General features: G+C 37.6%; 1 protein-coding gene across 1 annotated transcript in view; it reads left to right on the top strand.

Moving 5' to 3' along the window:
- Positions 1-12,005, top strand: part of LOC136865963 (apoptosis-inducing factor 1, mitochondrial) — a 268,552-nt gene that overhangs the window by 194,030 nt on the left and 62,517 nt on the right. Inside the window, exons 9-10 of the mRNA XM_067142533.2 lie at positions 4,942-5,082; positions 5,178-5,289. Of these exons, the coding sequence (XP_066998634.2) occupies positions 4,942-5,082; positions 5,178-5,289 (253 nt within the window). The remainder of the gene's footprint in view (positions 1-4,941; positions 5,083-5,177; positions 5,290-12,005) is intronic.

Genomic DNA, 12,005 nt, shown 5'->3' with positions numbered 1-12,005 from the left:
TATGCCTGATTCGATAAAATCGGAAGTGTGCCACTTTGCCGATGATTGTGTCATACACCGGGAGATAAAGACAGCGGAGGATGAAATATTGCTTCAGCAGGATTTAGATACGATTGAAAAATGGGCATAAAAATCTAATAAAAATCCACAGTGGAAAAAGAAAGAAATTATGTTTCGGTAAAAAAAAAAAAAGAATATGGAACTTGGAGGGGAAAGTGTTGTTGAAGTTGATAGTTGTAAGTACTTAGGTGTGTCTATTAGAAAAGGCTTAAACTGGTCAGAGCAAGTGGAGATTGTTACATTTTATTATGCAGAATCTCAAGAAAGCTAATTCTGGTGCCAATAGCAAAGCTTATAAATGTTTGGTAAGATCGATTTTTTAATATGGATGTGCGTGCTGGAATCCGTACAGGTTAGGTTTAATAAATTTCCTAGAAAAACTTCAAAGAAGAGCGATGTGTTTCATAACCAGGAATAGGAGGAATACTATTAATCGGAAAACTCTTGAATCTAAAAGAACTAGAGCTCGCCTGTGTGGTCTTTATAAGAGCTATACGGGAAGGGCTGCCTGGAGTAGTATTAGGAATAGGTTGGAACCTCCCTCATACTTGTCGAGAAATGATCACAAGCATAAAATTAGGGCTAGAAATCAGCATACGGATGTGGGCAAGTTTTCCTTTGTAAACAATACCATAAAAGATTGGAATAAATTACCTGCTTTGATAGATTCCCTTCTGGTATCAAGTCATTTAAGATCATTAGTGCTAGGGTAAAGTGAAAATTTAAAGTTATAAATTACGGACACTGAATTTGTGATTTTCTGCTTGATTTAGAATGTTAAACTAGTACTATTTCTTGTAGTATTCTCTTTCCAGAGAATTGCTTCTTGTTGTTGGGTAATTACCTATGTTTTTAACTTTACTTTATTATCACTTGTAATGTTAAGCAGTAGTAAGCTCAACCTATAGTATTGTAAGCTGTAGTGTTAAGCACTGGAAATACTTACTGAAAGCTGTGTATGTATTTGTATATGATGTTGCTGGATTTAGAATGTTAAACTAGTAGTATTTCTTGTAATATTTTCCTTCCATTGAATTGCTTGTTGTACTCTAGTTGCTGTAGTAGTGTTGATGGTTAGTGGTAGTTAGGTTTTAACTTTATTATCACTTGTAATGTTAAATTATTAGTAAGATCAACCTATAGTATTATAGTCCGTAATGTTAAGCACTGAATATACTGAAGTTGTGTGTAAATTTATGATGATGCTGGATTTAGAGTGTTAAACTAGTAATACTCCTTGTAATATTTTATTTTTAATGGAATTGCTTGTTGTAGTGTTGTTGTTGGGTAATTATGTGTTAACTTTACCGTATTATCGCACTACTGCAAGTGACCATTGCCACTGGGATATTTCCCAATTATGATGTATTTGTTAATAATAATAATAATAATAATTAATTAATTCCGTGTGGCTCTTTCAAGCCAGGTTGACGCAAGTATGGTAAACTGATGTAACTTGAAAACAATATTCTCTCACCCATGGGTAAATAATGCAAGTGTTGAGGTCGAATTATTATTATTATTATTATTATTATTATTATTATTATTACTTCTGATGTACTGTACATCCACTTATTAGTATCATTATGAGTTTACGATCGCATTATTTGTGAGGTTATGTCATGAAACATTTGCTGTATATAGATATTTATATGAGTTTAGTTAATGTAAGAACGTGTAATTAATATTATATAATTTATTATTACCTGTATTAATGATTTGTAATCCACTACAGAGTTGTGAAACACACTGTAACATCCAATTCTTTTCATACTTTTCATGAATGATATGCCTGATTCGATAAAAGAAGAGAACGCTGTAGAATATTCTGTACATTGTATCTGTGCCTTAAACACTCTAGAATTTACGAGAAAATGTATCTTTCTAGAAGCTTGGCCAGGCACATATAGAAAGAGGTGGTCTTGATTGTAGAGGCGAGTTATTACTTAGTTCGAGTTATGGTTTAACAGGAGTATGTCGGCAGCCCTGAAGATGGTTTTCCATGGTTTCCCATTTTTACACCATGCAAATGCTGGGGCTGTACCTTAATTAAGGCCACGGCTGCTTCCTTCCAACTCATAGGCCTTTCCTCTCCCATCGTCGCCATAAGACCTATCTGTGTCGTTGCGACGTAAAACCACCAGCAAAAAAAATTAATAAGTGTACCAACTGACAGCATTTTGTGTGCATCTTTGTGGATACATCAAGGTGCAGCCCGTGTAAGGCAGACCCTGCGATGAGTGTGGGCAGCATCTGCAATGTGTAGGTAACTGCATGTTATTGTGGTGGACGAAAGTGTTATTTGTAGTGTGTGAGATGCAGGTATTTTGGTGGGGACAGCTCAAACACCCACTCCCCAAGCCAAGGGAATTAACCATGTAAGGCAAAAATCTCTGGCCCAGCCAGGGAATCAAATCTGGGACCCCTGTGACCAAAGGGCAGCACGCAAACCATTTAGCCATGGAACCAGACATAATGATAGTAATAAACAAACAGTACTTCTATCTTTTCCCTCCTTACCTCCCTCCCTTCTTTCCTTCCTTCTTTATTCTCATACCGGACTTGTCTGTCACTTGATTCCATACGTTAACTTGTACTTTCTTTTTATTTTCTCCCCATATCACTGGCATCTCCAAATTGTTAGGCATTGCAAAAGTAAATAACTCAAACCCCTAAGGAGAGCAACGGCTGTAGGTAGATGATTTTCATTAGGTATGGTAATGGTCCTCCTCAGTGTAGGAAATATCACTGGAACCCATGAAGCAACATCTGTATCCATGTTAGTTGCTGCTGTGATGGGCATTTGTACTCCATGTTAGGAGCGGCCTGGTGAATTGCTGACAGTAGCTCTGAAATGCCTTTGGGTGTGGCGAGCCCATCAAGCTAAATAGGCTATAAAATAAAATTTTGAAATTTTGTATGAATGGTTTGACAAAATACACTTAGAATTATCATTTTACGCGTTTAAGTTACTGTGCTTGATTTAGATTGATGAAACAGTGTACTCTCCAGAATTTTTTGTCATCCGGGTGGCAGGAATGTGTAGCCAGGCGTGGAATACTACATAAACAATTAATATGATAAAATTTCAATTTAGGGCCTATTCCCCTCAGGGCATTGACAACATCAGACAGCTAAACATTAACAGCAAAATTGAACTATTTTAGTGTTATTATCATAAACAAGACATAACAGAGTAATTTGAACTTCTAGTGATCTACTTACCATTCAGTTGTTGTGCAGTGCCTTACGGGTTGCGATGTCATGCGAAATTGAATGCTCGCATATGATTCCACACTAACACTAATAGCGTTCGCGCACGGTGCTAGGTGTTAGTCAAGCTAAACGTTTAAACTCCGATGTAATAAACACAATTAGGCTGGGAATAACGAAGATTTATCATTTAAATAAATTGCTTTACAGTATTTACGTCTCAATTTGGAACATCCAGTGACTGTAATATGTGGCTGAATATGTAGCCTATTTCTTCTTCTTCTTCTTCTTCTTCTTCTTCTTCATCTTAATGACCACATAGGATCACTTTAGTCAGTCCGTCGTTCAGGTCTCTTTGAAGGGATTGTTCGGGCTTTGCGGTCCTCCCAATACTTCTTCAGACGCTCCGATCTTCGTGCCCTTTCCTCAGTTGAAAATGTGCGTGTTGTTGGTTTGTTTTGTGTAAGGGTAAAGCGGAGGTTTGTATTCTTGAGTTTTGTATTCAATTTTATCTTATTTGTGGTGTCTTCTGTTGTAAGGCCTATTTCCTTCAGATCCTCTCTTACTTCTCTGATCCATTTACATCCTGTTGTGGTATTTTTTGAGACGAGATTGTGTTGTACTAGTTGTTTCAGAAGTCTCGAATCCTGCATCCTCATGATATGTCCAAATAATCCCAGTCTCCTCTTACGCATAGTATCTGTAATGGGTTCTAGCTCTTTGTACACGACTTTGTTAGGTATTAACCGCCACTGTCCATCTTTCTGGTATTTTTTGTTGATGCAGGTTCTTCCAATCCTCCTTTCAATTTTCTGAAGTCTGTCAGTCTTTGATTGTTTATTCAGGTAAAAGAGTGTTTCTGCTGCATATGTAGCTTCTGGTTTTATAACTGTGTTGTAGTGTTTTATTTTTGTATTTATTGATAGACATTTCTTTTTGTAGATATCCCATGTTAATTTTTGTGCTTTAGCTAATCTATTTGTTCTTATTTGGATTGAGATTTTTTCATTTAGGTTATGTGTTATTACTTCTCCAAGATATTTAAATTGAGTTACTATTTTGATTTTATTACCATTTATGGTGACTTCTTTTAGCTGTGTTGGTTTTTGCGGCATAATTTCTGTTTTTTCAAATGATATTTTGAGGCCAATTTTATTTGCAATGTTTTGAAGTTCTATTATCTGGGTTTTTGCTTCTTTCATGTCCACTGCTAGTAATGCTAAATCGTCAGCAAAACCCAGGCAATTTGTTTTTATTTTTCGGCCAATCTTTATTTTGAGGGGACATTTCCTAAACCATTCCCTCATTACCATTTCTAGAGCACAGTTAAATAATAGTGGTGAGAGCCCATCTCCCTGCCGTAGCCCAGTTTTAATTTCAAATGTCTCTGATGTTACACCCCTAAACTTCACTTTTGATTTGGTGTTGGTGAGAGTCAATTTTATCATGTTTATTAATTTGGGGTGTAGTCCAAGGTGTCTTAAAATTATATTATTTAATTTGCACATATCTAGGTTATGTTAGCCAGGCAGTCTGTAAAAACAACAGGGTGGTGCGTCCATTAAACAGGTCCTAGGGAGAACACTGTGAAAGTAGCATCCATGTTGTACAGAATGTCTGTTAGTTATGAACTTGAACATCTAAAGTACTGCAATGTCTCTCTTACAGATTAAGGCTGATCAAGTCATAGTGGCTGTTGGTGTAGAGCCCAACACAGAATTGGCTGGACCATCTGAACTGGAACTTGATGAAGAATGTGGAGGGTTTTTGGTCAATGCTGAGTTGATGGCCAGGTCTAATCTGTGGATTGTAAGAGACTCTTTAATACGACCCTTTCTATATTTTCACTATTCTCAAATAACACTTGTAGTTTTTATGTTAGCTGAAGCTTCTTTTGTGTACAGGCAGGGGATTGCACCTGCTTCTATGATGTGAAACTTGGCCGTCGAAGAGTGGAGCATCATGACCATGCTGTAGTGTCTGGACGATTAGCTGGAGAAAACATGTGTGGGGCAGGTAATACCAGTTTCACTTTACAGAGGCCTCTCATTTTAATTTTCTAACTTAATTTCATGAAAATATATCACACATACATTCCAAGATGGTAACACATTCAAGGATGAAAACAATGATAAGCTTGTTTGATTGGAGGGAGCAAAATGGGAGGCTAAAACAGAAAAACAAAAGGACAAAGAGTAATATGGAATTACTACAATAAAAGAGTGATATCTCGTAATACAAAACTTCGTCATTACATATTATATTATATGCCTCAGAAACTACACCTCTATGAGCCCACTGTAGAATTGATGAAATTGGAAAGCATCTTAAGAAAATATATTGCTGCAGGATTGGCCCCTGTCTGCCATTTCAACCTCCTGTGGAGTGGAGTCAGCACGTGTGAGCCGTTCGACTGTCACCAGACTAGTGCTCATTGGTCAGACATTGCTACAAGTGCCGTCATTGGCCACTATGTCGCTGAGGCCTTGAGGTGTTAGGGGACAACTAGGCCACAGGCGCCTTCTATGTCTGGAGGCTTCCACGAGCTTCACGAGACCGGTACATCGTGAAGGGCCGGCCACGGGTATATAAGACAGGAGCGACTTGCCGGTGATTGAGTTATGAGGAGCTCAGCCGAGAGTTGAGTGAGAGTTTTGAGTTGGAGTTGGAGCAGTCGGTGAGTGAGCGAAGAGTGCAGTCAGTCTGTGTGCCAGCCTGCGGAGTGTTCGCTTGTTGGAGCTGTCGCCTGATGTACATACATGTGAATGCATGCACACGTGAGAATGTGTTGAGATTTTTGCTACGAAGAAGTTTGTTTTGCAATGCCTAAATAAAAATCTTCCAAGTCCTGCTGGCTTAAGTAGTTGATCAGTGGAGCTCCCAACTTCCCTTCCAATGAAGGGTAGTCATCTACCAAGCTTGAAGTAAGGAGGTCTCTTTTATCTTTTTGTGACTGTGGACTATGATCTCATTTTGTTGTAACATTTATAGGCCTATTCATTTCTATTTTGTGGCAAGTTGTTTTGTTACACCACTAAAGAGGATTATTCAGCTAAGATGTCCAACTCAAATAACTTGTGAGCCGTTTAAGATATCGACATTCTGTTTTCACTTTTAATCATGGTACCAAAGGGCTCATTGAACTTGCACTACTTTTCCAGGGGTTGAGAATCTGCCGAGATAATGGTACTAACTTATTTTTTCGAATATAACTATGTTCTTCTCTATATGTAGACTATAACGTACAAATACAGTGAAACCTTGTTAGTGCGTTCTTCGTTAACACGTTTTCCCGCTTAGCACATTGTAAATTCGAAGTCCCGATTCTCATTGTATTTAATATAATTATATAAAAATATCTCACTTATAGTGTCACGAATTTTCGCTATTACTGCTTAGTACGATCACATTTTTCCTAGCCCCGAAAATTTTAGTTGTCGTCCCTTGTGAAACAAACGTGATTTCCAACTCGAGTGTAATCCGTCGCCACAATTGCCTGATTAGAGCAAAAGGACTTCACAGGATAAGTTGCATGTTTGGGGAGCAAGCTAGCCTCAGGAATGTTCAGTTTTGCTTGTATTTCACATTCCATTCAGAAGTTAGAAATTTTTCTGTGTTGAGTGGTACAGTGAAGTGTAGTGAATATTTGTCGCGTGATACGGTAGCCTATATCTGGATTAGAAATACATAAACATATCGATCACATCACGAATTTTCGCTATTACCGCTTACTATGAATACGATCACATTTTTTCATAGCCCTGAAAATATTTGTCATACCTTGTGAAAGAAACGTGATTTACAACTCGGGTAAGAGCCGTCTCCACAGTTGCATGATTATGGAAAAAAGTGAGCCTATTTGTGCTTGCAGTGAAGATTATACGGTAGCCTTTTATCTGGATTAGGAAGATAATCGTGTGAAATTGACAAGCATGGTGCATATTTGTCTTGTGATAGCCTAGGTATGGATAAGGAAAAGGTTAAATTCCTTTCTAATAAAGACAACATTAAAATCTTTCAGAAAGTGGACTGGCATCCACATCTTAAAGCGTGCAGAGGTTGCAAATGTTGAACCAAGACCAACTACATTTACATTACAGCTACAGTGGAACTTCGATTATCCATTCCAGGAAACTATGTTTTCCCGGATAATGCATTCAAATTATGTGGTCCTGTGAACATCGTCATTAAATCACGTAAAAGTCCTGCATTATCCGTTTCTCGAAGAAATGATTTTCCGGATCAACTGTCTAGAAATTTCAGTCCTTTTAACGCTAAATCCTCGATCAAGCTCTTTTCAATAAATTGTATCTCACGAAGGACGGCTATGGCATACTTATGGATCTTGGCGTTTACGCCCCGTCGTTGCCATAATTAGAGCTGGTACTGTACTGAAAAAGCGATCCACGGTGAACTTGCATAAGAGACCATATTAGCATTGCATTCGGGTGGTATTGTTGAGAGAATCTCGGAAATCATGAAGCAGAGAGTGGCCACAACAATTGTAAGGAGAGACGGCGCATTTCGACAGCTCTACTTGAAGACGGAGCGAGTTTTGTCAAATGTTTGCACTTATAAAACGTCCACATTATGTCCAGGGTTAGATGTTTATATTTTTACTTTTTTCGATTGTATTGCCGAATAGGTTTTTGGCACTTTCCTCAGGGCACTGTATAGCAACTGGGCTTTCAGGTAGGAATCGAAACTGCTCCTTCTTAACACCAATGTAGTATTTTAATATCATCATACGGTATGCGATTATGTTACCGAGACTAGAACAGATGTTGCACCTTACATTAAAAAAGGGCATAGGAGGTCTTGGGATTGCCTATTACTGTTTTGGTCAAAATGTAAGACTAGGAATTGTACATTTTCGTGTTAAAATGCCAAAAACCGCAGTCGTTTTATTTGCGCACATTACATTTAAATGGTTTGTATCATTTCCAACTCGTACTGACGTGCAGTGAGCGCACTTTCCAGCTGAGCTCAAGGTCACGAATAACCGTAATTTCTGAAGTTTTGATATTTCTTTTTCCTCTTTCCAATTTGATTGGATTAGTGATGGGCAGAATTTAATATAATGCATTCAAGAACTTTTGAGAATCGATATATTCAAAACCATGTTCTCGAGTTCAGCATAACCTTTAAAGTCGATGTAGGCCTAATTTATGCGGTACAAGAGTTCTAGACACTGACTATGAACAGTATACCGCATATCAATGGAAGATTAAGAAAAGAAGGGATTTCGCCATCATGTTGGGCGCTTTTGTATCTAATGTGATTTATTTTATTAAATGAGAGAATTAAAAACTATTTGTGGTCGATTGTTGTTTGGCTTGGCGTTATTAGATTTTATGAAGGGTTTGGCTAATCAAAGTTGCAGAACTGAAAGAAGTTTTCACGAGAAACTGACGAAGATTCCCCTGTAAAATTGAATATAAAGTATCGAGATTTTGAACTCGCGTACCGGTAATTGTTTGATGCCGGTTTAAAGATAAAAATTTCATTGTTCCGTATTGAAAAGTATCACAGTTAAAATTGAAATAATAAATAAAGAGGTTCAACCTATTCAATACAAAAGAATAAGAAATGCAGTGATTACATTCTTATTTAATAATAAGTAGAAGTGGTACCGGTTTCGACCCTAGTCCAGGTCATCATCAGCCGATTAAACAAGAAAAACAATGCATAGGAAAAAGAAAATAAAAGATCAAGTTCACTCCGGATCAATAGTAGAGGCGGTATAAAATATGACGGGGGTAAACACTGTAAAATTCAGAAGAAGAAAAATGTAAGTCACTTAAAAGAAACAGTGCGTAATTTTCTGAACGGCAGTATGGCACACGCAGTGTTAGGCAAAATCTTATAATGTTTATGAAAAGCGGAGAACGTTTAAATGAGCTAGCTTGTATACACTGTCAGGCACAAAGTCATAACACAATCGAACACATATGAAGATCCATAATCGTGTTAAAGCTGAAGATGAGTAGATCAATTGAAGTAACTTGCCAGCTCCCGGTGATCAGCGCGATATATTCAACATCAGGCCCTGTGGTTTCAAACACCAACGTAAAATGAAGAATAGCTTAATGATCCAGTATTTGCTTCGGTTGTGGGAATGTAAGTATATATAGATACATATAATATAATTCAATATAATTGAATAATTGTGATCCTGTAGAATTTTTGGAACAGTTGATGTGAAAAAAAACAATTGTGAAGAGAAAAAATATAGTAAAAAGCGCAATACTGGAAACAAATGAAAACATATATGCACAGTGCGCTATTTTTTAAAATGTGAAAAATTCAGGTCGTGATTGAAGTAGTCTAAGTCGGCGCAAGGCAAGAGTTAAATTTGAATGAGAAGAACCGAAATGAAGGTGGCTTTTTTTTTTTTTTTTAAGGTGAAAAGAAAAGATAGGATAATTTAATAGAGGAAGAGGAATAGTGAAATAAGAGAAGAATAAGAGAGATTGAAGTTAAACGGTGTTGAGGAAGGATAAGATAAGGCAAACGGCTCAAACAAGTCGAAACATGTTTGACTATTATTACTCCATCTAATGATGAAGTTGTGTTATGTATTGAATAGGAGGACATGTTAAATTTTCCTTTGTAAAGAGTGTGATCTGCAATACTACTTTGATATTTTTATTGGCCCCCATGCATATGTTTTCATATTTGTTGTTTGGTGTTTTACACACCGTTCAGTGAACTTGTTATTTTATAATTTCCAGCAGAAAAGGTTTTCATATTTGTTCTCTCATATTTTTCCACACCTTTTAATACTTTCCTTTGAGAAATGGTAGATATAGTTTTCATTGTACCTGTGGATAAACGGTGTAAAATGCCTCCATATCAGAAAAAATTGTATCTAGTGTTTCCATATTCCTGTTGGATAATTTTTATTCATATGTTCAGTAGTACGTTTTCTCGCTTAACACTTTCATTTTTGTTGTACCCTGCAGAAATGTCTTAAGGAGGTTTTACTGTATTATGAATTCTTTCTTAAAGGTACAGTCAAAGGTTCCACTTTACAATACTAAAACCTGTCATTTATCTGGTTTTCCTTTTACTATTGTAAAGGTCGAACTTTTGACTGTACCTTTAAAAAAGTATGCTATCGATAATACGGGCTTTGATTGAAATAATAACATTAACTTAATGTTATTATTTCAATCAAATATCATCAGTACGGACCAAAAATGATATTTATTACATGTAATACGGGCTTTGCAATGAAATTCATTTATGCAATATTGTGAATTCAGCGCCATGACTTTTTTTGAAAATTGGACAAGTTTTTCTCAAGAGAATGTAATCTATTCAAACGTGCTTCATTTACCGGCCAGGGGCTCTCTTGTTCGTTTTGCACTACGTATGGAACATGAGCTACTTGTTGACATGCAGAATTCCTTCACCTTCTTCTGACAGCTACTTATTCGCTCTATTGTGCCCATAAACACGCTGTGATAAAATGTATGATTTATCACCTTTAAAATTGCTATAGGTAACAGGAAAAGCAGATATATGACAGGTTTTCTTGCCTATCCAACTTCCTTGGTCATCATTTGTTCTTTTCCGATCATGACGGTATCAAGTTTGTAAAGCCTAGGGAGTTTTTCATTTTCATGGTCTAGTACTGTAAGTCCAATTATGAGCCACTTGGTACCATTACTGATAGTGAACACAGAATGTCGGTGTTTTTGACTGTTCGTGAGTTATTTGAATTGGACAACTTAGCTGAATAACCCTGTATAGTTTAGGCCAAAGACAATGAGAATGCTATCTATATAGGAGAAGCAAAGAAAGTCATGTCTTGCCCATAGGTTTGATCTGATTTGATAGTCCTGAATGCAACTTCAGCAATCTGCCGGGAGCCATCACAGAGTTCGAGACAAGTGGCATGCTCTTTATGGAGTCCATCTAGATTGTGAAAGAAGTTAAGGGAAGTCATGACCATACATCAGGGAAGGTAGCTGCTATCAGGGAAAAGTTTGATAAGGTCCTGCAACAAAATCCAGGGTGGAAAGAGAGTAGAAGTACGAGGGTGAATCAAAAAGTAAGTTACACTAGCTCGAGCAAGCTACAGTAACTGCTAACACCTCCGATAGGAGGGTTAGTGATGTATCCCGTTGTGTTGTGTGTGCAGAGCGGGCTAGGCTCAGTGGCGCATCAACTGAATGTTCACTCCAAATTGGAGGTGTGTGCAATGATCAGATTTCTATGGGCTAAATGGCTCAATTGCATGGACATTCATTGTGAAATCACTGTTGTATGTGGTGAGCATGCAATTTGTTGCCCAGGGATTGTAAAGTGGTATAAGCAATTTGACGCACAGATCTCCCGGACGAATATCGCGAAAGCAGGCCTGCAACATCCAGTACCGGTGCAAATGTTGACTGTGTAGATGGGATCATTAGAGAGAATCAGTGATTAACACTCCAGGAAATTGCCAGCATGCTGAACATTTCGTATGGCAGTGTGTTCTCCATTGTTCACCAGCCCCTTGGATTTCATAAACTGTCAAAGATGGGTCCTACGTCTGCTCACCGATGTTCACAAGGGACAACGTTTCCAATCGTCACTGGCATTTTTGCATTGGTATTCAGTGGAGGGCAACGAGTTTCTGCTGCGAATCATCACGGGATTAAATGTGGGTCCACCACGTCACCACCCCGGAAGTCCAACCTTCAGCAGGAAAGGTAATGGCGACATTGTTCTTTGACGTGGAG

The sequence above is a fragment of the Anabrus simplex genome, chromosome 3 (assembly GCF_040414725.1).
Source record: "Anabrus simplex isolate iqAnaSimp1 chromosome 3, ASM4041472v1, whole genome shotgun sequence".
NCBI classification, from domain to species: domain Eukaryota; kingdom Metazoa; phylum Arthropoda; class Insecta; order Orthoptera; family Tettigoniidae; genus Anabrus; species Anabrus simplex.
This window is presented reverse-complemented; position numbering and strand designations above follow the sequence as displayed.